The sequence below is a fragment of the Nestor notabilis genome, unplaced genomic scaffold (assembly GCF_000696875.1).
Source record: "Nestor notabilis isolate BGI_N333 unplaced genomic scaffold, ASM69687v1 scaffold7961, whole genome shotgun sequence".
NCBI lineage: Eukaryota > Metazoa > Chordata > Aves > Psittaciformes > Psittacidae > Nestor > Nestor notabilis.
The window spans coordinates 37,057-64,499 of record NW_009915088.1 but is presented as its reverse complement, the minus strand read 5'-3'; the positions used below and the strand labels follow the sequence as shown (position 1 = coordinate 64,499).

At 48.6% G+C, this 27,443-nt stretch overlaps 1 protein-coding gene across 2 annotated transcripts in view; it reads left to right on the top strand.

Annotated features, from left to right (window-relative positions):
* Window positions 1-4,166: 4,166 nt before the first annotated feature.
* EHMT1 (euchromatic histone-lysine N-methyltransferase 1) overlaps window positions 4,167-27,443 on the top strand; it is a 35,121-nt gene continuing 11,844 nt past the window's right edge. Inside the window, exons 1-16 of one of the 2 annotated variants that reach the window (XM_010023949.1) lie at window positions 4,167-4,585; window positions 6,394-6,525; window positions 8,625-8,770; window positions 11,399-11,542; window positions 13,040-13,266; window positions 13,967-14,131; window positions 14,626-14,708; window positions 16,164-16,270; window positions 18,031-18,153; window positions 20,713-20,814; window positions 21,550-21,654; window positions 23,051-23,205; window positions 23,988-24,155; window positions 24,530-24,674; window positions 25,581-25,658; window positions 26,862-26,977. In XM_010023949.1, coding sequence (XP_010022251.1) covers window positions 4,393-4,585; window positions 6,394-6,525; window positions 8,625-8,770; window positions 11,399-11,542; window positions 13,040-13,266; window positions 13,967-14,131; window positions 14,626-14,708; window positions 16,164-16,270; window positions 18,031-18,153; window positions 20,713-20,814; window positions 21,550-21,654; window positions 23,051-23,205; window positions 23,988-24,155; window positions 24,530-24,674; window positions 25,581-25,658; window positions 26,862-26,977 — 2,189 coding nt within the window. In that variant the 5' untranslated portion in view covers window positions 4,167-4,392. The remainder of the gene's footprint in view (window positions 4,586-6,393; window positions 6,526-8,624; window positions 8,771-11,398; window positions 11,543-13,039; window positions 13,267-13,966; window positions 14,132-14,625; window positions 14,709-16,163; window positions 16,271-18,030; window positions 18,154-20,712; window positions 20,815-21,549; window positions 21,655-23,050; window positions 23,206-23,987; window positions 24,156-24,529; window positions 24,675-25,580; window positions 25,659-26,861; window positions 26,978-27,443) is intronic. The other variant, XM_010023950.1, reaches the window with a different exon arrangement.

The following is a 27,443-nucleotide window of genomic DNA, read 5'->3' as shown; positions in this document are numbered from 1 at the left end:
TGGACTGGGAATCCTCTTGCCCTGAAATGTGATTTCTCCCCAGTACAGCCTCTACTCTCTATCCCTTCTTCTTCTCATTTCTGAGCAAACTTTGGGCTTCTTTTGCTTCTCTTTTCCAGCTGCTGCAGTATCTCGGAAGAAAAAACGGAGAATGGGAACCTATAGCCTGGTTCCCAAGAAAAAGACCAAAGTGTTAAAACAGAGAACAATGATTGAGATGTTTAAGAGCATAACTCATTCCTCTGCAGGTGTCAAGGTAAGGGGAGTGCTGAGCCCACTGGGCATGGTTTGTTGTCACCATACACATCCCTTGTCCCAGCACACCAACCCCTGTGTAGGCTCAGGGATGTGCTGGCTTGTTGTGGTCAGCATCTTCCATTCTGAGTCTACATCTTCTCTCTGGCAACAGCGTCCTGCCCATAACTGTCTAGTCTTACTGCTTGAGGCTGTACAACAAAACAACTGGTTGCTTAAAAAGGTTCAGGCAGGGACTCACTCCTGGTCAGATTCTGCTTTTGCTGCAGCCCATGCCCTGAGGTTTTGGTCTTTGAATTCAGGAAGAACAGTGCTAGGCTTTCATGGAGTGGAGTGAAAATCCCTCTGTGATTTAACTTCCCTTTCTATTCCCTAGAAACCTTCTTGCACCCTTGGTAGAGCTGCCCTTCCATGTTTGCAATGGACTGCAGGGGTCTATCTGAAGGCTCCTGCCCAGCAGCTCTCCTTCCCTCAAAGTCTTGTTACAACCACATGAGTCTGGACTGACTCTTCATGGTTCCTTGGTTCCTGGATCTACAGGGTTAGGTGACACATGGCAGGCTTTCAGGCTGGCTTTGCTAGCAGTTTAGAAGAGCTCTGGAGGGACATAGAGCTAGCTTTCCCCTGGTAGCTTGAAGGCTTCTAGCACAGAGGAGGTCTAGGATGGATTTGGCTGCTCTGTCCTCTGAATTGATGTTGTCTTTGTGGCTCATGTGCTTGGACAACTTTCAGAGTGAAAAGGACCTGGGTGATGCCAGCCCTCATGTGAATGGGGAAAGCCTAGATGTAGACTCTGAAGAGGAAGACTCTGATGAGTTGGAAGAGGACGATGATCATGGAGCAGAACAGGCAGCTGTGTTTCCTGCAGATGATAACAGGACCTCTAAAGACAGCGTATGTGATGCAGACAATGCCAGAAAGGTATTCACATGCCCTGTGCAGGACTTGAAGGAGTGGGGTAGGACTCTGCAGGTGGGTTGGGAATGGCAGGAGTTGAGGTAGTTATAGGTTTTCTTAGCCTGCAAGAAGAGAGAAAGCACAGCAGTGGTAGCCAGGCCTTTGGAGAAGCATTTCCTGCTCTCCCTTGCACCCTTGAGAATCTCCCCACCTACCCCCAGTTTCAGCCTTGCTGCATAAGTCTGTGGTCCACTATAGATGCAGGACCCCACCACATTTAGTTATGGAGTTCACTGAACCAGTAAGAGACGTGTTCCCTTCCAGTGCCTCTTTAGAGGCCAAGAAAGCTGGAGAGGGGCTTTTGACAAGGGCTTGCAGGGACAGGCCAAGGGGAATGGCTTTAACCTGCCAGAGGGGAGATTGAGATGAGCTCTGAGGCAGAAGCTCTTCCCTGTGAGGGTGCTGAGGCGCTGGCACAGGGTGCCCAGAGAAGCTGTGGCTGCCCCATCCCTGGCAGTGTTCAAGGCCAGGTTGGACACAGGAGCTTGGAGCAACCTGCTCTAGTGGAAGGTGTCCCTGCCCGTGGCAGGGGTTGGGACTGGAGGAGCATTAAGGTCCCTTCCAACACAAACCATTCTGTGATTCCTCATCTTGTAACAGGCTGCTAAAGCACTAAAATTGATTTCGTTCATTTTTTCCCAAATAACGACACACAATGTAGACATGAGGCTGAGTTTGGATAATTAAGGATGTTAAGATTTGGTTGAAAAACTTTCTTCTGGAGTCAATTTTTTTTTTTCCCCTGTACCATCCTTGTGGATGTACCATGACATGCATTTAACAGCCTTGGAGTTCTCATCCTGGCAAGGAAGTTCTGTTAGTTCACATCCAGGCAGGGGCTGGGTGCTGCAGGTGGGGGGTGCTCTGCAGGATGGGGTGCCCAGCAGGATAGTGTGGGGATCATAGAATGCTCAAATGATTTGTGCTGGGAGGGGCCTTAAAGGTCCTCCAGCTCCAACCCCCTGCCATGGGCAGGGACACCTTCCACTAGAGCAGGTTGCTCCAAGCCCCTCTGTCCAACCTGGCTTTGAGAGCCCTGACCTGACTGACTCTTTCTGTTCTTGGGCAAATGGTGGTTGCAGATTGATGATGGCGAGTCTGAGGAGGAACAAGAGTCTGTAGAGTCTCTGGAGGAGGAGGAAGATGGAGATGAGTCTGACTTGGTAAGCCTGGCTGCTAGTTGTGTCTTTCAACCTTTGTCCTGTTGATAATTTCCCCTTTGCTGCCAAAAGGAGTGAGAGCACAGATCTGTGGGGTTTCATGTCTCTGACAAAACTCTCTCTGAAACCACCCCCATGCAGTAATGTTTTCCTCAAGGTGCTTTAACCCTCATCTGTGATACAATTCATTGCTTCCTGATGCTAATTAATGGGCTTTTTTTGTTGTTTTCAACAAGGTGTTCAGTGCTTTTAGTCATTTGAATGTTAGTAGAAACGTTTGAGGGTGCTTCAAGTCTTCAGGTACGGACTTGGCATGCGGTAGGAGCCAGCAGTGGTTCCTCAACAACCTGCAGCTCTGTGTGGAGCTCAGATGGGCTTGTTCACAAACCTATTGGACCAGCCCAGAGCCTAAATTCACATTGGTCTGACATGCCACCTCAGGGTACTGGATGAGCAGATCTTATTAGGGAGATGTACAAACAGCACACAGAGAGACAGACCCTCTCTCTCCCTATGAGGCTGTCTGTCTCGTGCTAGGGCAAGACTTTCACTAGCTGCTGCTGATTTTTACTTTATATTTTTAGACGGCAGGTGAAGAGAACCTGATTTTTAATTTTTAAATTTAAATTGTTGCTCTTTGATTGTATCTGTCCCCCACCCTCCCCTTTACTTAAAATGTGCTCCCTTTCCACAGCACCTCAAGTTGAGGAGCCAGCATTTAAGGCACCCCAACTCTTCAGTCAGCTTGAAAAAATTCTTGGCTTCATTTTCTTCATGTTTGAGCTGAAGGTAGAAATGACTATACCAAGTGAATCAAAGCTCTGTAGGGTCTTGTGCCCTGTGCTCTGACACTACAGGAGCCAGAGAGGACCAAGCAGCAGGAGCTGTGTAGCCTGATCCTCTCTTTGGATAGCTGAAGCCAGTCTGTAGCATTAGCTCAAACCAAGGGTTGAGCTTGCAGTCAAGTCCAAACTCCCAAGTCAGATCTCCACATCCTAGACGGTGGTTTTTGCTCTGCTCACATCTGGTGAATCATTTAGTTCCCCAGACAGGGACTGGCCCAGATGCAAACCTCTCCCCCACAAGCAGAGTGATGCAATGGGTGTAAGCCACGTGGCGGGGCACAACTGAGCCCTCACTTGGGGACAGTTATTGGGGGCAGCGTAGACACTGTGCGGAGCTGCCCCGGAGAGGAGGGCTCAGCGCCGCCCCTGTGATAACAGGGCATGGTGCAGCATCAGCTTCCCATGCAGGTAGGGCCTGGTCCAGCCACTCTTAATGGTAGCAGGAGGTTTTTCATAGGCTTTGGTGGGAGATGGATAAGCATCAGGATCTGGTGGGTTCCGTTGGAATGTGGATTTTATGATGATGTGTTGAACGCTGCCTTACAGGGTTGGGTGCCTGGTTGCCCGTTCTGATGTTGACTTTGAAAACCCACCCCAGAAAACTTTATTTCTTTTTTAAACCAAACCCCTGTCCCTGCTCATGTCAGGGGGGTTGGAACTAGATGCTCTTAAGGTCCTTTCCAACCCTAATTGTTCTATGATTCTATGTCTGAAGATTTGCTGCATGATTAGTTTATGCTGCCCTGTTCCTTGCTCAGGGAAGGGGCTGATCTGCTGCCATAGCGTTCAATTCCATTGGGTCCATCCCAACCCTGTAAGGTGGCTCTTCAGGTGCAGGGTGGGGTTTTGTTGGCATTTTCTAGCAGGACTGTGGAGCAATGTGAATATTTGAGTTGGAAAACCCCACAGTTTTTCTGGGGAGAAGCTAGAAGTGTGCGTGTGCCTGTTAACTTGCCTTGCTGCGCCGAGGTGCTCGGCTACTACTGTGATGAGTGTGGTGTAAGAACCTACATGGAAGAGAAAGTGAAGCATTCTTGAAATGACAGGAAATACACCCACACGTGTGCTTGTGTTTCCTTTTCGGCGCTGTAAAGACATCTCAGCACCACTTGATTGCAAACCCCCAGCCCTTCAGGCCTTTGCACACAACACAAGCTGCGGGAAGGCTCTTCCGCATGGGCGCGAAGGGCTGCTGGGACGCTGCTGCCAACATGCCTTACATGCACGTGGCCTCTCTGGTTATTCAGAGCTCCGAGTCCAGCGTCAGGAAGAAGCTGCTGAAGAGGAAAGGAAAGACGGAGAGTCCATGGCTGAAACCCACCCGCAAGAGGAGACGGAGGAATAAAAAGAAACAAGCCAGTGTGCTAGGTAACTCCTGGGGTTTTGTTCCTGAATTGCATAGAAATTAGCCTCCGGGCTGGAGGGGTGAGGGCCTGAGGCCCATGGGGCAGTGCCTGGCTGCAGAGCTTGCTCTGCAGGGTGCTGAGGCACTGGAACAGCTTGCCAAAAGATGTGGTAAATGGCAGTGCTCTAGGCCAGGTTGGACTGAGCCTTGGGTGACATGATAAAAGGTGAAGCATCCCTGCTCATGGCAGGGGGGTTGGAACTGGTTGAGCTTAAGGTCCTTTCCAACCCAAACCATTTTATGATTCTATGATTCCTTTTGGGCTGTATGATAAATCCATGCACAAACTTGCATCTCCCTGACAGCAGAACATGTGAGGTGGCGTTATCCTTGGCATGCTGGAGCAATATCTTTTTATTCATGAGCTCCCTTTATCTTAAGAGTATCTAAAAAAGAGCTGGTGGACTCATGTCCATGTGGACTCACGTCCCATGAGCTCAGGAAGCATGGTTAGATGCAGAAGGGAAAAGAAGAGCCACCCTACAATGTTGCTCAGTTGCTTTTGTATGGATGTGTGTCCAGCTGAATGGAATGTGCAGATTATCTTTCCACCACAGCATTTGTAATGAGCTGCCTCTCTGGCCCATCTCATGGTGTTGGTGATGGTGATGTTTAGGTGGTCATTCTTGTTTGACCCAAGTTATGCAGTGCTCAGAAGAAGATTTCAGTGGCCTTTGTCTACTGAGAGCTGTGGGTTGGGGAGAGCAGGAGTGCAGACTGGAAGGGATGCTTCATCAGGAAAGGTAATGACATGGGTAAAAATAAGTGGGTAGTCTCTGAAGTGAAGCTGTACTTTCGGCTTCATTATGAAGGTTTCACACATCCATTGCCATCAAAGGGTTTATTCTGTGCTTGCTAATTCTTTGCAAACAGGCCATTTTTTGTCAGCAGATTTATGGCTACATCTAAGCTAAAGGACCATGTTTCAGCCTCTGGTCTGTGCCTGGGGTTTAGCTGTCATCTGCCTTGCTCCTCTTCCTCCCAAAGCAGCCCCTTTCTCAAGACAAAGTAGAGGCCATTGATCCATTTCAGAGCAAATAGCTAATTCTTCATTTCAGATGCAGACTGGATTGCTGCCCCTTCAATAAAGGTGGCTGCCAGTCTTCCAGGCTTATGAAAGTCTCTTGGCCAAGCCAGAATGGGAGAAGCGAACCAGGAAAGAAAGCAAAGCCATGGGAATATGAAGAGCTTGACAATTCCTATGAAGGCTCTGAGGGATCCTCACACAATCTCTTCCCAGCAGCAGCTTTGTTCACTGAGAGCCAGAACTTGGCTTTTCTGGCTTTCCCCTCCCATTAAGCTGGATGTCCCCTGGAGCATCCTCTTGGTGACGTCTGTGACGAGCCAGTTGGCTCTGCCCGGCTGGAGGGTACCTGGAGCCCTTTGCAGCAGGTCGCAGGCAGGAGGATGCCTCAGCCCTAGTTTCATCCCCTCTTGTGCCATTTAAGCTTCTGAAGCAGTACAGCAGCAGGCAGATGTGCCTTTCCGAGGCAGAACTTGTCTCATTTCTTCTTCTTTTGTTGTTAGCTACCTAAGTGGAAGTGGGAATTCTGTCTGGTCAGACAGGGGAGGAATTAAGAGGTCAATCATGCCCAGATGTTGCATTTCCATAATTCCATGTGCATCTGTACTCTTGGCCTCTCTGAGGAGCCTGTATACAGCCTGCTGGCTTAAACATGGCCCTCACACCCACACATGCTTGCAGCCAGTTGGGTGTTTTACTGTTAATCCTTGTTTTTAGCAGTGTAAATACGTGTGTGTTTCCATCCAGGTGCCGAAGCATATAAACCATCTTTGGGAGGCAGAGAGGGCCCTGGCCAGGAGAACAGCATGGAGTACATGGAGGTGTCCCTCGATTCCCTGGATCTCCGGGTGAAGGGAATCCTCTCCTCGCCGGCTGGAGGTGAGTGGGACCCCCCTGACCGGGACGTGCTGGGACCCGCCCCGGACCGAGCCCCTCCCGGAACCGGGACCCCCAGGACCGGGGCCGGGGCTTTGTTCCACTGGGCACACCGGGGCCCGGCTGCCCCCTAGAGCCACTGGCATCAGCTGCATTGGGAATGGAGAGCGGGATAGGGATGGGAATGGGGATGGAGGCAGGAACGGGGAGGAGAGCGGGATGGGGATGGGGATAGGGATAGAGACAGGGATGGGGACAGGAATGGGGATGGAGATGGAGACAGGAATGGAAGCAGGGGTGGAGATGGAGCAGGGATATGGGATCGGAGACAGGGATGGGGATAGAGACTGGGATGGGGATGTTGACGCAGACAGGAATGGAGATGGGGATGAAGATGGAGATGGGGATGAAGACAGGGATGGGGATGGAGACAGGGAGACAAGGATGGGGAGCTGGGCTTGGGTGGAGCTTGGAAGATGCCCATTGAATGCTCCAAGGTGCTGTCCTAGCCCTCCTGTCCCACTCAGCAACTCCATTCCTGGAAGAATGCTGGATACAGCATCTCCCAAAATCACTGCCCCTGCCCTCTGGATAGTCTTGCTCAGCTCTGGGAAGAGGAGGGACTAGCACAGGTTCCTGGGTGCTGGTTCCCGGGTGCTGGTTCCCAGCCACTGTTCCCAGTGCTGAACGCTGCGGATCCAGCTTCTCCCAGCTGACCTGGATCCCTCAGTCTGCTCCCCCACCCCCCCTTCCCCATCGCTCTTTCACTTTCAGAGGTTGTCTGGCTCTTTTGATGGAGGCACATCAAAGAGCAGGTGGGAGTGCTCACCACCATGGGAGGGTCAGGATGGATGAGGGATGCTTTCACCAGGGCCTCTGCATGTCAGAAAGATTATGAAGGTGACAGCTCGGAAGGCGAGGGATGAGCTTTGTGATTTGTGGTCCTAGAAAAAGCTCTTAAACCTTTAAGATCTTGACAGGATTTTACATGAAAGCTGCAGGGACTTTCGCTCTGCTTGTATGGCTTGAAATATCCCACCCTTTCCCTAGGCTTGGGCTTGCAAGTTGTTGGCTAAAGGAAACTCCTTATGGGATGAAAGGGGCTTGTGCTTGGCTGGGGGGGATGCTGTGGGGGGAATGCTGCCATTGCCAGGGCATCCAAAGAGGAATCTCCCCCAGAATTAAGTTAATCTTTGACACTTTGCAGCAAAATAAATCCTTTCAAAAGCTTAAGAAATAGCAACTTCCTTCTCCCTGGGACTTGATCCCATCATAGGCTGGGATAGGGAAAGCTTGGGTACGCGTCAGGGTGACCCAATCCAGAGGCAAATAAATGTGTGAGGGTTTGCTTTTGTAGAGAAAATACTGCAAAGAGATGTTCTGACTGTGTAGGATCAGAATAGGAGTGTAGGACTAGGAGCAACCCTTTTGTTGGGAGGCTAGAGATTGAATTGAAGCCAGAGGAGCTACAAGTACATTCACAGCATGCCCCACATCTGGTGGTGAGCCTGCTCAAAAGCCATTGCCCACCTTTAAATAGCTTTAAAAATGTCCAAAATCTGAGAGCTAGAGATGAGGAGAAGGCAAGAACATCAGAGCATCTTGCTGCTTCCCTTTCCAAAAGAAACCAGTTTTGGTTGGCTGAGACCAAATCGTCCCATCTGTCTAATAAGCCTCTACAAATAGAAGTTTGTGCTTTCCTGATCTTCTCTATTTATCACTCCACTAACTATTCAGATTTCCATCTCTGGCTCGTTTCCTCCATATTTTCCAGTGCCAGAGCACAGTGTTGTGGGGCAGGTGGGGAAGAGAGACAGAGTGATAAGAATCTGCACCTCATCATTGCTTTTCCTTTCTCCAAGTAAACTGTTTGTAACTTACTAATGATTTCAGCACAGTCATCTGTAGGAAAGAACAGGATGCTTTTGCCAACTCCAGCTGGTGTAAGAATGGGTCTGTTTTACGGGATTTGGATAATGCCTTGAGAGTGTTTCAGGATGTGGAATGGGAAAGTGCCAGAGGACACGGGTGGTGTTGGTGAACTGTATCCTTTCTCCTAGAAGTGAATCTCAGAGTTGATTTACTGGTCTTCTGTACTCCAGGTCTTTCCAATGGTCCTGAAGCAATGGAAGTAGATGGGCTCCAGGAAGTCCCCCTCTGTAGCTGTCGAATGGAAACCCCCAAAAGCAGAGAGATCACCACGCTAGCCAACAACCAGTGCATGGCCACGGAGAGCGTGGACAATGAGGTAGGAGTCTGTCTTTTAGCTTCTCACAGACTTTGATGCTCAGGACAAAGACATAAAGAATAAAAAGCTGTGCCAGGAACATTGTGTTGGGTCACACAGGGTCTCTGCAGCCTGCTAGACTGGGAAGCCACTGGTGTGTGGTGACATCAGGGCCACCCCGCTCGCTAAGCTGAGGGCTCCAGCACTTTGCATGTGTTGCACAGCTGGGCTGAAGGCCTCAAAGGGAGGAGATGGTGTGATCTGCTGTGGGAGAGGCTCTAAGTGGATCCCTCCTGCTTGTCCTGGTCCTGGGCAGCTGGATCAGGTTGATGGAACAGCCACACTTCAGGCCAAGTGGGCTAAAATACATCAGCCTGATCACAGTGAGAAAACCCAGTGAGAGGAAGCTTGGAGCTGGTTTCCCTTGACTACCAAGGAGCTGATGCAAATCTTCAGCTCTTGAGTTTTGGGAACTTGGCATGCTCCCCACCAGCTCGGTCTGCCCCAGCCTTCCTCTCTTCTCCTCCTCCTCCCCCAAGAGGCTTCTGTTACAAAGCTTCCTATGTCTTGGCAGCCCTGCACAGCCTTCAGGTCTGTCTGGCTGAAATGACCACACTCGATGCCTTTCAGTCCAGATACCACTTGATGCCTACTGGTTCCAGAAATGTGGAAGTAAGTGGCAGAAGTGACTCCTTCCCAGAGTCTGGAAAGTGAGGCTGCAGGACAGGAACAGGCTTGGTAGATCCTCCTATTACTGGGCGACACTTGGGTTTCTTTTAAGCTTCAGCTGAGCTGCAGTCACACTGCAGTGCTGTGGTACTTGCTGGTAGTAGAACAAGGAGTGAGAATATCCCTGGTTCTCCTGTAGGATCCCAGGAGAAGGGTGGATGGATGGAGAAAGGAATAATCGGATTGGCAGCCCAGTTCTGCTTCTGTTAGTACGTGGTGGTATCTATAGAGAAAGGAATTTCCAAAGCATGGCAAAATAGATTCATTAAAGAGAGAATGCTCTGGACACTCGGGGGAGGGTGACCCCAGGGCTTCTAAATGTAAAAATAAGAGTATATGAAAGAGTTTATTCTTGTCTATATAGGTCTGTCCCTGGTTAAATGAGAGAGGAATAGCAAATGCCATGCTTTATGTTAGATTCTTTTTCATAGTGGGTAAGTGACTCATAGATGTTACATTATCCGTGTGAATAGTGGGTTCTCCAGACTGTCATGTCCTTGGAGAATGTTAGAAATAGTGCTGAGCACCCTGCTGTACTTTCTGATGGTTGGAAAATGGCAGTTAATCATTTTGTACTTTGTTAGTGTTTCTAACAAGTAATACAGTATGACGTGATGATGCAGGGACTTCCTCACTGGGACATGCAGCTTTGCACGTGTTAATCACATTTCCTCAGCTCCTAAGTAGAAAACAAAGCATGGTCTTCTCTGGCCACCCCTGCAGCCCCTGTGCTCTGGGTGTCTCAGTGATAAGTATAGCCAAGGTGTCCAAACCACAGGTAGACTTTGCATTTGGAATTTGGGTAAGTTCGATCAGAGATGTGAGGAGTGAAGGGTGAGCTGAGGTTAAAATCCATCCTCTCTTTTGTTAGGACTGTTGATTCTGCAGGAGAAGTGGAGTTTAAGACAAAAAAACAGAGAGAAAGTCTAGTTTTGCTGAGAAAAAGCAGATGAAACCTCAGCTCAGACAGAGGGGACAGGCTGTTGACGATGAGCAGGCACCATGTTCCCCACAGGCTCCTCTGCTCACAGTGGCAGCGCGCAGTAAATGGTGCACTCGTTTCAGTAGGGACATTTCCTTGTAGCAGCCTTTCTTGTTTGTGTTTCTATAACTGTCCTTTGCCAAGCACCTGGGGAAGTCAGCCAGGACTTATCAGGGGAAACTTGCAGAACCAAAACAGCATCGTGTCATGCAGATGGCAACTGGGATGTGAAAACATTGTGGTTGTGTGACTGGGAGCAGCGGGAGGAAGAGCTGATGCTTCTCAGTAACACTGGTTGGGAAGAGTGAACCCCAATTATGGAGCCCACTGTCTTTAACAGAACGAGGTAGTGAACAGAAGGCAACTTTTTAAGCACAGAGCTGTACACTGGTGAAACCCTTCAGAAGACACCCAGAGCTCTCACTGTTCACCCCTGTGGTCTGGGCAGGGGCCAGTGCTGGAACGAGCACAGACGATAACTCCGCTGGCAATGAAGAGCAATTACTTTTCCCTTTATCTTCCTGTGACTTAACTTTTGAGCAGTAACAAGATTTAGTGCATATGGTCTTGTTCTCATGGTCACCAACACCCAGCTCTTCCTGGCGAGCTGAGAGCTGTGCTGGGTGAGTCAGGCCCCTGGGACTGCCCCTTCTGCTGCTGCTTGGCTGCTGCCTATTTCCAGTTAAAGATCCTTTTTTCTTGCAAGGAACAAACAACTCAGGGTCCATATGCATGTTAGTTAGTAAATGATGCATTTCTTCCTGTGAGAGCAGCTTTCCCAGCTTCCTGCTGCACTGCTAATGCTATCTGGCACACGTCTGAATTACTGTGGAAAAGCCAGGGCTCACCAAGGCAGTGTGCGAGATCGTCCTCCGCACAAGCACAGCGGGTGTTTTGGTCTCCAGTAATTTCATTTCCTTTAATTTCTCCTGTTCCAGCTGGGCCGATGCACAAACAGTGTGGTTAAGTATGAACTGATGCGCCCGTCTAACAAAGTCCAGCTTTTGGTGCTGTGTGAGGACCATAGAGGGAGGATGGTGAAACACCAGTGTTGCCCTGGCTGTGGATACTTTTGCACTGCAGTAAGTCCGTGCTCTCAATCTAGGGAAGGGGGTACCTGTCGCAGTAGCTGGAAGAGCTGAAGGTGGAAGTGGTACCTAAAGGGGTTTACTGACTTCCTGGCATCAGCTTCACCTTGTTCCACAGCACGTCAGGTGGTGTTTTCCTTTATCTTCCTGGAGACCCCAAGGAATGTTACTGAAGGGTTTTCCCTGGGAATTCACACAGTGGAAGTTTTGCCTTAGGAATTTCTTTGGAACAAGGATTGTTTGGGTTTTTTTTTCCTGTGTACAGATCAGTTGCATCAGAAATTGTGTTAGCTTGGTTTGTAAATGAACCTGTGTGCACACATCAGTGTCCTCCCACCTGCCTATGATGGTTTAGATGGGGAACCTGAGTGACGGCACTGGAACAAGGCAGTGTTTGAGATCTGCTGCTTCTTCCACCTCTGCCAGGCTTTTAATGGTCCAGTCCTTTAAGTTGTCAGCATCCTAGTTTCCCTGTTGGTAAAGCTGAAAAACACTAGTTGAAGGTCTCACGGGTGTGAGGAGGATTAATTGTCTGATGTCAGTGTTCTTGAAGATGGCTCAATGGAAGATGCTACAGTAGGCTCAGACATTACTGTATAAATGGAGCCATGCTGGGGCTTCATGATGAGTTGAAGATCATTTAAAGGCTAACATCCAGAAAGCCCTTCAAGGCATTTTGCAGAGTTGATACAGAGTTAATTAGATTGCTTGGGAGGGCCATGAATTCAGGAGAAGAGTGAGATTTAACTGGTCTTTTCTTACACACTTGTACATCTCTCAGTGACAAGTCATGGTTCATGTAGTTCCCATAATTCACAGGTAAACCTGAGAGGGTTTGTCTGCTGTCCATCACTACGAGCACAGAGCTTCAGTAGAGCTTCAGGTAGCACTGATACCACAGGGCTCTGAGTTCTTCAGTTCAGTTTGAAAGACTTTGCTGGAAAGGGAAAGCAATTTTAGGGCAAGTCTGTTGAAGGAGCAGTCAGCCACATTATTGGGGTTAAACAGCAGACAGGCTGTAGGCAAGGAAGTCCCATACTTGAGGTTACACTGGGGTTAAGAGCTGGTTTAATTGTACTCATGTAGATCCTGGAGTGGTTGGTGCACAGCTTGCTTGGTCAGACACACAGGTCAGCATACAGGTCTGAAGTTTTCTCTTCTGGTTTTGGGGCATCCTTACAGTACACTGGCACTTCTGGGAACATAAGCGAGAACTTAAGCATTAGATGAAAGAGCTGGAAATCGGAACTTCTTGCTTCTGTTTCCCAAGCAGTTAAAGAACTTGCTTTGCAGTCCCTAACCAAGTTTTTTCCCCATTAACTTGGTTTTGTTCTCTTCTAAAGAAGTGGCAGTGCTTGTTTACTGTACTGGAAGCGCCAGGGACAAGAGTGGTGATGAATGAAGTATTTAAGAGATCTGTGGATGAAGCATGCGGAAGGGGTAAGGCACGAAGTGACCAAGGTGTGAATTTCTTCTCTGTGGTTCTTTTAGGGCACTTTCATGGAGTGTCAGCCGGAGAGCAGCATCTCCCACCGTTTCCATAAGAACTGTGCCTCCCAGGTCAACGACATGAGCTACTGCCCACACTGCGGGGAAGAGGCCTCCAAGGCAAAGGAGGTGACAATAGCAAAAGCAGACACAACCTCGACGGTGTCCCTGACCTACGAGCAGCAGAAACCAGCAGCTGTGGAGGGAAGGGCTGACACCACGACAGGGAGGTGAGCTTGGGAACACACAGTGATCTCAAATCTCGTGCCAGACCATGCTTTGCATTTGAATGCTCCTGATGGAGCAAAGTACTTTCTGCTCCTTCTCTGACAAGCCAAACTCAGCTGCAGGAATCTGTGTGTGTTTTGTGTTGCTTGCTGTGTTGGAGAAGAGTGCAGCGGCCGCAGCGTGAACTTGGAAGATAGGAGGGGTTCAGGAGTTAAAACCATTCCTTTCTCTTATTGTTAGAAATGGAATTAGAGTGGAATGAGTTGATGTTGCCAGGTCTGCTAAGTGACAGGGAAATTCAGGCAACTCCTAGCTGTAGCTCCTGCCCTGCACCAATGGGCACAAGTATAAAGAGAGGATGAAAATGCAGAGGAAAAAACCAGTCATCCCTTCATTGAACAATGCTTTGACTTCCATCCAACCTGATCTTATTTGGTGGCTTTTACATTCCTTGTTTCCCCACATTCCTTGATTTCCTGTAGCACAGAATACGTCAAAATGTACTCATAGGGCTGTGCAATTTCTTGGGGCAACTTCTTACCGAAAAGGGTGTAAAATACATTGTTTTGATACATTTGTGTTTGGATTTCGCTTGCACTTATCTGTATTTAAAATCCATTTCCTTCCTTTCTTTGGCATGAGATCCACACTGTTGTGTATTTTTAATGCTTGTGCTTTGACTGTTTCTCATTTTCTCTTCAGTGGCACTGGGACGCGGTTGTCAGAGGAAGACAAGCCAGAAAGTTCAGCTGCTGAAGGGTTTGACATAGCTGGGTCTTCAGTTTTCCCAAAGCCTACTACCAGCCTGACCCAGGGACCAGTTAAAGAAACTCTGGAAAGTGCCCTGATTGCCCTGGACTCGGAAAAGTAAGAAACAAACCGTTGTGTCTCTCCAATTCCCAGCAAAGTTGCTTAACCTAGAGAAGACTGAGATTTAGCTTCTGTGGATGTTGGTCCTACTCAAACCTTTTCTTGTTCGCTTCAGTCATTTGTCACCCCCCGAAGACAACTGATTCAGAACAGTTACAGCTCTCAGTGGTTTGTCTGGATGATTTAGTTTTTCACTGGCCCTGCAACCATAGCTGCAACTATTAGGAATTCCCATTTACAGTTGTAATACCCAGAATTTGTTGATGGGCAGCACTGAATAGATAACAGTTCTCATAAGAAGAAGGCTGGCTGTGGTTGGAACTGGGTTTTAAGATCTCCTTCTGGAGGCTTGTTCTGTGTTTTGCTCATGCTCTGGAGCTTCACCATGGGAACAGACTTTGTCATGCACATGGGGTAGCAGTGGGGGGGGGTGAATGCCAAGAGTGTTCTTCGGTGGGTAGTAATTGTGCCTCTTTTCCTCACTCCTGCAGACCCAAGAAGTTACGGTTCCATCCAAAGCAGTTGTACTTCTCTGCGAGGCAAGGAGAGCTGCAAAAAGTCCTGCTTATGTTGGGTAGGTGGCTCCTTCCCAGGACATTGTGTGTCTGGCAGTACTCCCAGCTCTTGCCAGGCAGCTGCCAGAGTCCACTTCCCAGCATGGCAGCACGTCATCTTCCCCACTGCCCCTTGTGAGTGGAGCTGGAGGAGAAAGCCACTTCTACAAGTGATGTGTCATTGGAAGTGGCTTCATCTTTCTGTGAAATGTGGACCTGCTCCCAGCTAATTCTGCATTTGGGCACAGTTTTATCCAGAGAAGCTCTTTCTGTCCCCAAATCACGTACATGTAATGTTTCCAGTCTTGATAGAACTGTTCCTCTTCATGCAATGGGGTGGCTAGGTACTTGCATCCAGTGGGGAGGTAAAAAGATGGGAGTCAGCTTAAGCTGAGGCCCATCAGCAAGAGAGCAGAAAGGAAGAGCCCTTCAGTACAAAGGGTTTGTTTGGGGGGTACATAGTTGTCTGTCGCCAGGTTACTTTTGGCTGCTGAGCTTGTTTTTACCAACAAATATTCCTGAGGAATATCCCTTTTGAAGGACACAGTGTTTCCTTGGGATCATTTCCTTTCCACTCCAGTACTTCGCAGTACATTTTGGGATGCTTTCTGTTCTTTTCATTTATCAGATTCTTCCTTTTTTTTTCATCTAGCAAGTGTTAGCTTCATTGTTCGTGTCTTCAACAGCACAAAAGTGTTACTCATTGATATTTAACTATGGCCTCATCATATGCAACATGTTATCATGCCCAGACATCTTTGTCTGGCTGTCATCATCATCTGTCAGTCTTTGCACAGCTGTGAGAGTCTCTGGTCACATCCCTGGCCTCTGGTAGTTGGAGAAGCTCCATCCACTCTGTAGCCCTGTGTTTGCAGGGATGCAGCGAGGATCGCAGTTACTAGTGGTTAGACATAAAGGCCAGGTAGTTCTGACTTGTTGTTGTTTCCAACTTCTGTTACTTTAAACAAAGCAGGTTTTTGTTTTCCTTTTTGTCTTCGTATAGTGTTTGTTGGTTTTGTTGCATAGTGAAATGGTGAGTTGTGAATCTGAATCATAGAATCCCAGACTGGCTTGAGTTGGAAGGGACCTTAAGTCCAGTTCCAGTTTCAACCCCCTGCCACAAGCAGGGACACCTTCCACTAGAGCAGGTTGCTCCAAGCCCAGTCCCACCTTGCCTTGAACACTACCAGGGATGGGGAGATGCCCTGTGTAGAAAGAGAATGGCCTATATAGAAATTGTGATGCCTTAAAGGTCTTAAATTTCTGAAGCTCTTGTTTTGAGGGCTGTTGCATATTGAATGTCCATGGGCTGCTATGAGGACTTTCTGGCGTGAATGGGTAGTGAGACATGAGTAGGGCTGAGGATGGGCTGGGAATCCATGCTTTAAAAGGCTTTAGTTGAGACCTGGTTCTCCTGTTACCCTTTTCTCTCATCTCTGAATGGAGGTTGAAAACAACCCTGCTTTATTTTCCAGTGGACGGCATTGACCCTAACTTTAAAATGGAGCATCAGAATAAGAGAACCCCTCTCCATGCTGCCGCCGAGTCTGGCCATGTGGACATCTGCCATATGCTGATTCAGGTCTGTCTCCACTTATGTTCTGCTGTACAAGCTATTTTCTGTGCTTTCTGGTCTCCTGCCCCACATGACAAAAGCATATGAAGCTCAATGTAGGGCACCGTGGAGCACGTAGGAGCCTATGTGTCCATCACAGCCAGCAGTGGTGTGCTGCCAGATGTGCCTGCACAGGCGGACCACAGGCAGGCTGCAGGGCATCTGCAGGCTGGTCCCAAGAGGCTCCTTGTGACAAAGGCAGGTAGGCTCTGGAGCCTGGCAGCCAGCCCCTGTCTTCCCTGCTGTCAAAACATGAGTAAATCCAGCAGGATTTTCCTCTACAGGGTAAAGGTCCTGCATGTGGAAAGAAGAGAAGGGCAAATGCAAGTTTGGCTTGTTTGAAATTTGGACTATAATGGAGGGAAGAGGGTCAAAGACACAGGGCCGCTTTTGTTGAATCCACTCCAAAATGATGTGAAGGAAAAAGAAGGGTTTAAAAAGTTAGAGTTTTTCCTTTTTGTACTGCCATTTGTCACCTGGAGTGACTGGAAGGATACTCTGTTTACCCTGTGTGACTGGGAAACCTTAAAGGGTCTTGAGAAGGCAGCAATGACATGGCTTTGAGAACAAGCCTGCTGGGATGTCACATTTCAGCACCTGGAGTCAGAGACTTACAAAGTGCTGTTTGAAGATGCAGCTATGGGCCTACCCTGCTGCTCTCACTCAAGTTACTGCACGTGAAGACAACAGAGTGACTTTTATGAATAAAAGGAGCAAAATGTTTGAGATACTACAAACAACTTGAATTAAGTATCAGTAGAGTTGGTTTGGTTCCAAAATCCTTCATCATCTTGTCTCTTCCCTCATGTCTGGCTACATGAACAGGATTTGGCTGGGCATGTCCCCAGCTTGTTAAACTTGAAATGCTTCTTCTCAGGTCTGGTTTAAGTAGCTCTTGCTATTTTGAAGTGATCAAAACAAACTCATTCAGTGAGAGACACCAGGAAGGGGTGAACCTGAGTCATTGTGTCGCTGCTGTAAGCATATCTGTGCTTCACACGTGTACCTGCACGTGTGACCTGCCAGGAGTTGGGCTGTCTCAGAGATCTTCTGGTTTTAGGTGTTGGGTAGGTTCCTGAGCTAAGCTGAAGAGTTAAAGCAGGCAAGACACACAACACAGGAGTGTTTGGGAAAAGAATAAGGTTTTGGTTCAAGGCACTCCATGCTCAACTGAGAACTGAACTGAACTATGCTCAGAGACCTCTGTAGAAACATTACCATTGACTTCCACAGGAAGAGTTAGACAATCTCCAGGAGTTTTTTTAAAGCTTCTACTTCTGTTGCAATCAGCAAGTTGTTCCCACTGCTTGTGATACTGGGAAGATCTGGCTGCTTTGTTCATTGTGTCCGTAGAAATTACAGACCAGGGAAATCAAAGCTACTGGAGAAAGGGGGCGGCTCATTTTTCCCAGATGATATCTAGAAAGTAGCAGTACAAAATCCATTAATAACAAGAGCTATTTAATACCAGTTGTTGGCTTCCTTACACCCTGGTTACTGGCTATAGAAGGCAGGAGGGAGGGCAGGTAGTGTGTGCTACTTCCCAAACCAGGTCAAATTGCACTGTCTTCTCTCTCAGGTTTTTTTCTATTTTCTTTTCATCTCCCCAGCTCAATATGGCTAAATTTCAACAAAAATCTTGCTACTAAATCACTACTCCCACATCCTTCCTCTGCTAACCAGTAGTGATTGTAACTGTCCTTGTATTTGCCTTGACCTCTTCACAGGCTGGTGCTAATATTGACTCCTGCTCTGAAGACCAGAGGACCCCACTGATGGAAGCAGCAGAAAACAACCATCTGGAAACTGTGAAATACCTTATCAAGGCTGGAGCACTTGTAGATCCTAAGGTAGCTGTTGATTCCTTATCTTTTTCTTCTGAAGAAGCCTCTGTCCATCATTTCTTTCTTGGTAGGTCTTGAGTGGAAGTGCACAGGCGGAGGGGAGATGGACTTGCTTGCCTTGGGCATGAAGGCTTGGCAAGGCTACGGGTGTTGGTGGTATCACTGGGATGGTGCAGTCCTGGCTGTGAGCAGTCTGGGGCAAGTGCTGCCACTTGCTATATAAAAAGTATTTGAGTTCATATGGGACCACTAAAATCCATGGCAGTGACTTTGGAGTTTGATTTCAGAGTTTTCTTCTCTATAGACTCCAATAATGAGACTTTTGGGGTGACATTTTAAAATGGGCTGGTAATTAGGTGCTTGCCAAGCCAGCAGAAATGACAGAGGAAGCTTTGCCGTGTGGAAGGACTGCTGTGTGGTTTCTTGCAGTCACACTGCAGTGACAAAATTGTACCCCATCTTCAAACTCTACCCTTTAATTAAAACCAGTACGATAAAACACAGCTGTCTGTTTGCCTGTAGCATGCTCTGGTTAAATTGCAGTCTTGGAAAATATACAGATCATGTATTAGTCCCCTACATCAGATGCTATTTGGAGCTCAGGAACCCTCCCCATGTGAACTTCTTATTGTTGCAACCTGCTGCTGTTGGCACGATCCTCTGCTATTGCTGGGGTGGTACAGCAGGGTGCGGATGCTCTTTTCATGAGGGAGCTGGTAGGACAAGGAGGATTGCACAAGGTGCTGCCCACCCCAAGCTTTAAACAGATCCTTGAGAACCTGGTTCTGCATTGAGAAGGGGGAAAAGATAGGACAGGTATGTGTGCGGTCATGCTAACCACTGTCCCAAGTGTCTTGGAGCAATCCAGATATCTCTTGCCTGGTTTATTCTTGCGGAAGTGAAGAGGGGGGTTTTTAATTCTGAAGGCAAAGGAGAGGAAGGAGTCCTGAGCTTGCAACAGCAAATGAGAAGCCTGAGATCACGTCTGAAGTCTAGACTAGTTTATTATGTTAATTAGTTTCTCACACCAAATTAGTCATCTGTTTGAAAGCAGCAACACTGCAGCTTAAAATGAGCTCCAGCCATTGCAATGAGAATGAGCTGCTTAAAATGAGCTGCTGCAGTGTGCATCCAGTACAGGGAGCTGAGGGGTGCTTCTCAGACCCCAGGTGAAGGTGTTGATGGGGTGCAAAAGCCCCACACAAACCTGCACAAACTTGGTGCTTGATTCATGGAATCCCAGCCTGGTTTGTGTTGAAAAGGGACCTTAAAGCTCCTCCAGCTCCAACCCCTGCCACGGGCAGGGACACCTTCCACTAGAGCAGGTTCCCCAAAGCCCCTTGTGTCCAACGTGGCCTAGAACACTGCCAGGGATGGGGCAGCCACAGCTTCTCTGGGCACCCTGTGCCAGCACCTCAGCACCCTCACAGGGAAGAGCTTCTGCCTAAGAGCTAATCTAAATGAGACAGGTAAAAATCATATTAACACATGTCTGCTCTACATAGGGTTGAGAAGCTGCACCTGGCTCATGCTAATCTAAGGGGGTAGCTGTGGTATTACTCAGGTGTGGCACTTGTGGGGGTGTAGGAACCCCTTCTTCACCCCAAGAAGCCCACACAGTGTAATTCCTGACCTGAGATGTCCTGTCCTTGCGCGAGGGGTTGCTCCCTAGCCCTGTGCCACACTGCCCGATCAGCTCCATCTGAAAGCTCTCACCTCCCATGTTTCTTCCAGGGGCTGAGCTGAAAGGAGCCATTCTGCTTTTCAGTCTTTCATTTCCTCGTCCTCATTTCCTGGTCTCTGGGCCTTGCTCTGTGCTAAGCTCTTGGGATATAAAGGCCTGATCAAAATCAGACTCCAGCCACGGGTATCTTTGGTGTTAGTGTGGGAGCGTGTCTGTCGTGACTCACAGCCTGTCCATCTCCTCCAGACCTTGTATTCTCAGCTCCCAAAGGCATTTTTCCTTTCAACCTGTGGCTGTTTTTTATCTCCTATCTTAGCAGACAGCTGTGGGCACGCTGGGGACTTGGTCTCTCAGGAGCTTCTCAGCCCCTGTGCAGGACACCCCTTTGCCCTGCTGCTGGGTGCTGGGACAAGGCCTTGTGCTAATAAAATCCAGCAAAAAACCTCTATGAATGGATTTCCGGTTGAGACAAGGCTCATTTTCTGATGTAAAGTGAAAACACTGCCTCTGGAAGGGGTTTCTGCCTCCCCTTGGCTCTCCAGCACATGGAGAAGAGTTGGAGAGGGTTTGCTGAGGAAGGGGAGCATCAGTCTGCCAGGGTTGGGGCTGGTACCTTCCCTAGGCTTCAAAAAGACATCTTTCTCATAGGCTTTGCACTCTCTTCATGGGTAGCACCTCTGGGCTTTGCATAAGGTTCCCTCTGCGCAGTGCTGGCGTTGGCTCCTGCTCTCTTGCCTCCTTCACAGCAGCTGGGGGCTCTTGGAGTCCTCTGTTCCATCTGTGAACTTCTCTGGTGTTCCTGAGGATCACTGGAGATGTAGAGACATGGGAAATGCTTGGAAGAGATGTCTTCTGAGTGCTTGTTCTGTGGTTGTGTCCAGGATGCAGAGGGCTCCACGTGCCTGCACTTGGCTGCCAAGAAGGGGCACTATGATGTTGTTCAGTACCTCCTCTCCAACGGGAAGATGGATGTCAACTGCCAGGTGAGTTCTTTCTGTGAGGGGCAGGAGCTGCTTTTCTCAGGTCAGGAACAAAAGTCTCAGCAGTGTTTCTCAAGGACAGTCCTGGGGTGCGCCTGAAGAACATTCTGTGGTGACAGTGAGAGAAGGTGAATCCCCTCCACTGGACTCATGGAAACTCCTTGCACATGCCTTGATTTGCAGTTTCTCCTTGACCCTGAGTTTGCTGGTGGAGCCTGCTGCTCAAGGGAGTCACTGTGCTCTTCCCTAGCAGGGGAACAGTGGGATCATGGACATGCTGTGGGATGGGTTGAGCCTGGCCCTTGCAATCACAGAGCTTATCCATTGCCATGGGATGAGGCAGCGCTGCATCAGGATTCCTGGTTCTGGGGGAACCCCAGCACCCCCAGGCTTCTCAGGGAGCTTTGCAGTAGCTCTTACCCGAGATGGTTGTTCCTTGTGCCTTTTGGACAGTGTTTGAATGACCTGGAGATCTACTGCCAGTGTGCTGAGCTGCAAGTAAACTTCAGCCTGCTGAGACATGTTGGTTCAAATGGTGCTGGTCTCTGCAGGACTCTGGGGGATCTCTCCCTGCAGCAGCATAGACTGAAGAAGAGTGATGAGACAGATGTGGGGAGGAAAGGGGTCTGTGGATCCCAGGCAATGTGCACCCTGCTGTGGCTGCCAAGGGGTTTGTGAAGCTGGCAGGAGACCTCTTGCCCAACCTGCATGCTTCATCCTTTCCCTTTCCTTCCTCAGGATGATGGAGGCTGGACGCCAATGATCTGGGCCACCGAGTACAAGCATATTGAGCTGGTGAAGCTGCTGCTTGCAAAGGGGTCAGACATCAACATCCGTGACAATGTAAGGTCCTTCTTGGACTCCATTTCAGAAATCGGCCACTATCATAGAATCATCACAGAATCCCAGCCTGGTTTGTGTTGAAAAGGGACCTTAAAGCTCTTCCAGTTCCAACCCCTGCCACGGGCAGGGACACCTTCCACTAGAGCAGGTTGCTCCAAGGCCCTGTGTCCAACGTGGCCTTGAACACTGCCAGGGATGGGGCAGCCACAGCTTCTCTGGGCACCCTGTGCCAGCACCTCAGCACCCTCACAGGGAAGAGCTTCTGCCTAAGATTAATCTAAATCCACCCGCCATCAACTCACAACGATTTCCCCCTTATGCTGTCATTACAATCCCTTGTCAAAAGCCCCTCTCCAGATTTCTTGTCAGCCCCTTCAGGTATTGTGCTGGGAACCATCAAACTCCAGGAGAAATGCTTTTGATTGTGATCTTGCTGCAAGCAGTAGCTGGTGCAAGGCAGAGTAGTAAGTCCAAGTGTAGCAGCACATGGTGTGCAATCGATCTTGAATTTTTTCTGTACATAATGTGATTAGGGTTTTCTTTATCTGGATGTTACCATACTGGGAGGCAGAAGCTGTATAGAAAAAGGCCTCTCCACTCCCTGGTACATGTCAATAGCCTCCCCATTTAAGGAAGGATCTAAGTTGCAATCACTACAAGATGTGCTTTATTTTTGCTTAAAAAGAAATAGAAGAAAGTGAGTTGATCATTACTATCACTGCACTGTTTTAATCGATGTCTTCAGAGCTTGTCATGGGGAAGGGTTCGAAGTGTGCTGAAATTGCACTGGAACTGAAAGCAGAGTATCATTGCTTAAAATACCTCCATCAAAAAGATGAGTGTTCAGCTATTTCCAGTGCTGCTAGTGAGAGATGAGTACATTCAGTATTTAAGACCTGCCTGAAGTCGGATTGATCGCTCTCCCTGTGGCTCGTGCTTCTCTTTCTAGCGCCTTCATAGTCCCTATAGGTTGTGCTGTGCTCTTTCTTTAGTTCGGTAGCACTGGAGGCATGCTGACTTCCCTGTTGGCTGGGCTGGGGAAGCTCAGCTTCTAGCCTTTTCCAGCATGTTGGTTCATGTCTGCCACCTCTCTCATGGATAGATCCAGACTGGTTTGTAGCTTAGAGACGGATGATTTGCCTGTGTGCCTAAAGGCAGGCTATGGACCACTTTGTGTGCAGCCTCCCCATCGCTGGTACATGGAGGCAGCTGGAGTGAGAACTCCCTGCTTGTCTGTGTAGAGATTTCCCTGCCCACCCTGGTAGTCCCAGACAGAAGGAAGGAAACTGCAAGCCACATGTCGCGTGCTGCAGGTGTAGAGCTAAGGATGATGAATCCCAAAGCGATGGGGGTTTAGTGCACTAAACAGCCTCTGCTCTGTTCTCTTTCCCCCCAGGAGGAAAATATCTGTTTGCACTGGGCTGCTTTTTCTGGCTGTGTTGACATAGCAGAGATCCTGCTGGCTGCTAAGTGTGATCTACATGCAGTGAATATTCACGGCGACTCGCCCCTGCATATTGCAGCCAGAGAGAATCGCTACGAGTGTGTAGTGTAAGTACAGCTCCAGCCCTGCTGCTCCTCTCCCTTCCCCTGGTCACTCCTTTCTGCCTGGTTACTGGCTGGCAAGCTGAGGAGATCTTTTGAAATGCCGTTGGTGTTTAAGCACAAACCAGGATTGGGATGGAGGGCTTGTTTCTCCGTTACCCTGCTCCTAGGGGCAGTAGGTCTGAAATACAAGCTGCTGCTAGAGCTGGTGGAAGTAGAGCAAGAAACAAGGAGTGGTGCTGGAGTCTTGGGCAGAGGCTTGAGGGGCTGTGCTCAGCCTGGGCTTCCCAACAGAAAGGCCTCAGGCATCCTTAATTAAAGCTTGCTTTTTTTCTCCCTGTAACTAACATGGCATAATATGGTAAGAGGGTTTTCCCTTTGCTCCATCACTGCTATGAATAAAGTCATCCTGGGTACTCACCAAAAACTGGTGAGTATAAACAAGGACCAAGTCCAATACCAGTTTCCTGTGGGACTTTTCCATTTCCACCCCGTATCTTTCCCTGCCAGAGAGAGTTTCAAGCCTGTGTGAAGTTAGGCTGGTACCAGCAGGGTACCTGTCATGCCTGAAGCAAGGCAAGGTTTGCCCGGAGCTCTCAGGAGTGCCTAGAGCTCCAGTCTGTGGCTTCTGCCAGCGTCTTCACATAGAAGGAACCATGCTTAATAAGGAAAGCTCAGGTGATTATTCTCTACTACAGATTCTTCCTTGCCCCTTAAGGGCTGGTAGCTTGTTTTCCTCTTGCACAGTTTCTCTCAGGAGATGCTTACACTGTCTTGCTCTTTTGCAGTCTCTTTCTTTCTCGTGGCTCGGATGTCACTTTAAAGAATAAGGAGGGTGAGACTCCACTGCAGTGCTCCAGCCTTAACTCTCAGGTCTGGGTGGCCCTACAGATGAACAAGACTCTCAAAGAATCATCTACTGAGAAGCCTGTCCAGATAGAGAAGGTTGTGAGCAGGTGAGAATACATCTGGCTTTGCTTGGGGGTCATGAAATAGAGCCCTTGCATGGGGGAGGTTGAGGGCCTGGTTTAAGAAAAGACTGCAAGTGCATGCTTAGCCTTTGAAACTGGTGTGAAGGTCAATTTGAGCTTAAGCACATGATGATTCAGACCCTGGTTGGTAAATTCATTCTCCAAATGGAAATACTCACAAGCACAAAGAACAATATGTAAGACAGGGTGGAAAAAAATGAACTCTGCTAGTCTGAATTGCTTCAGGCTTTGAGTGCTCAGTGATCAAAGACAGTAATTGTGCCCCAGGATGGCATTTGAATGGGCCCTTTTTTAGGGGAGCTTTTCCTCTGTGACAGTTCTCTTTCTCCCACTGACAGAGACATCGCCCGGGGTTATGAGCGGATCCCCATTCCCTGTGTCAACTCCGTGGACAGTGAGCCTTGTCCTAGCAACTACAAATACGTTTCACAGAACTGTGTCACCTCCCCGATGGACATTGATAGAAACATCACCCATTTACAGGTGAGGGACCTTGTGAATCCATGTGAGTTTTCCTTGTCCTGGTGCACAGCACCTCAGAATAGGTTTGGCATTCAAATGGGAATGTCTGCTCCTAATATGGCCATCAAATTCCAGCTACGACTGGAGTCCTCAACTCTAGGAGATGGGATTCTGCTTTATTCCTTTTCCACGATTTAAGCTAACTTCTGTGTTCAGCTGTGTGCTGCAGCATCGTCTGGTGCTGGCTCATGTGGCTCTCGTTTATCCTTTTCCTCTGTTCTACATCTGGAAAGTTAGTGAGTTGTTGGGAGACCTTCCTCATGCTGCCTATCTGTTGACTGCAGCATCCAGGCTGAGGTCTTCAGTGTGATACTGAAAGTCCTGGAAGTCCTGGGTTGTGAGAGCAGAGGTGAGGAAGCAAGGGTAAGGGTGACCCCTCTCTGGGCACAGCGCTCAGATGGCTGAAGTGAACTTCCCATGCCCAAGCCCTCTTGGGCAGCAGCTGGTGGGGGGTCAGTGTTGGCTTGGGGAGTGCTGGAGCCAGTTGGAGCAACCAACTGGGAAGAAGCAAGCAGCAGGCAGGAAGGAGACCTCATGTTGCAACATCTCCCAGCTCTGGTCCCTCCTTGGAGCTCTCCTTGTCCTCAAGGACTCCACTGAAGTGTGGAGAACAGCTCATAAGGCGTGGAGGAAGGTTAGTAACACAGGGGGACAACCATTCGTGAGAAAGGAAGGTGGCTCAGTATGAGAGCACACAGAGATAGATAATGGAGTAAAAAACCACTGCTGAATTGATGAGACTTGTTGAGACTCATCTTTCTGGCTAAGGAGCTGCAGCAAGAAGACTTGTGGTTTCCTCTCTGATCCAGTCACACCAGTTGCTCGTTCAGTTATGTGTGTGTGGTAACTTCCAGTTTTCTCTTCCAGTATTGTGTATGTATAGACGACTGCTCCTCCAGTAACTGCATGTGTGGCCAACTCAGTATGCGCTGCTGGTATGACAAGGTGAGGACACACAACCTACTGGTGGGTCAGGTCACTGTTTGTGAGCTGAACTCTGCACAATTTGGGGCTTATAGTAGTTACCTTTAAACCAGTTCCTTGCACAACTCCTCTCTCTCTGTTTTAAAATGCCGAAAATTGTAGTCTCAGCTTTGAGGTGTGTGTGATAACAAGAAAACACATAGGCAGGGAAGCTTTTCTAGTGTTATTTATTTGTGTTACTCACATGCCAACTGAGCCATTAATTACACCCATGTGCTAGAGAGTATTGAATAATCCATGCGTGAAATCGGCTTCCAGTTCAGAGCAGCACAGACAAAGCTGTCGTATGTAAACAAGAGCAGGGTAGTAGAGAGGTTTTTTGCCTGCTTTTATCTATTATCATTGTGATCCTTCTGGATGAAGGCAAAGGAGAGGTGTTTTAACTGCAGCATTGCCAGAAGCCTGGTTTGGTTTGGGTAAGTGTGCTTCAATGCTCCAGGGAGGGTTTGAGGTTAACATTTGGACAGGTTCTGCTAAGATCAGAACTTCTGTGAATCCCTGCAAGTTTCTCTCAGGGGGACTGCTGGCATCTTTCTTTGCTCTGTAGTCATTTTATTTGCATGTTAATAGATGATTATGTCTTTCAAGCCTTAAAAGCCAAATTTGTTAAATATGATGAACTGCATCTATTGCTTCCTTAATCCTATCTTGGGTTGGTTAATAATTGAATTGTAGCCTTTTTGGGAGTGTTACTTGGGAAGATAATGTGGTTCAAAGAACTTGGGTGTACTAGCCTTGTACTCTGGAAATTTAGGCTTTATTCCAGAGGCGGACAAAGCACCTGCTTCTTCCCTCCAGCACTGCAAATGATAAGAATGATGGTGATGCACTTTGGGTTTTTGCACAGCACTGTAAGATACTTTTTCTGGTGGTGTATATCGTGATGCCAGGCAATAAAAATCTAGATGGTCCTTTGCTGTTTGTCAGCTGTTGGTGATAGTGGTGATGATCTCCAGATGTTGGTGATACCACTGTCAGGGTAGAGCACAGCCACCACAGAAGCTGAGGTGTCACACTGGTTTCGGGGAGGTTGGGGCTTACTCCACCTTGGGGATCCCTGGCCTGCTTTAACACTCGGGGAATTTCTGCCCTTGGCTTGCCCCTGCTTTGGAGGGCTCACAGGAGGGAACAACTAACCCAGTCTGGAATGCCTCTCCTCTTCAGGATGGCCGACTCCTGCCGGAATTCAACATGGCTGAGCCGCCGCTGATCTTTGAGTGCAATCACGCGTGCTCGTGCTGGAGAACCTGTAGGAACCGGGTGGTGCAGAATGGGCTCAGGTGAGGAGGATCCAAATGCCGTTTATCTTGGCAAGACCAACACCAAACCCGTGAGCTTTTTGGCTCTCTAGTCTTATCTCACCCATAAACCCACAAAACCCCAGGACTTCCTGAGGTGAGGCAGAAGTAGGAGCAGGTGCCCCACCACACAGTGGTGGGATGCAAGTGGGTTCCTGTGTGCTGCCAGTGGGAATGAAGCAGCAGCAGGTTCATGAGCTCAGTTAATATTTGCACCCTGTCCTTCTTGCTGTCATGCTGAAACTGTGGTGTTCTTTCATCAGCCTGACCATAAAACATAGAATGGCTTGCGGGTTTGCTTGGACAGCCTAGATGTAACTTCTCAGGTGGAGATGTGTGAAGAAAATAAAGCAGCAGGAACTGCAAAGCCTTCATTTAGCAGAACTTGTAAATTAACAGTCTAATGCCTTTAACCTGCCAGAGGGGAGATTGAGATGAGCTCTGAGGC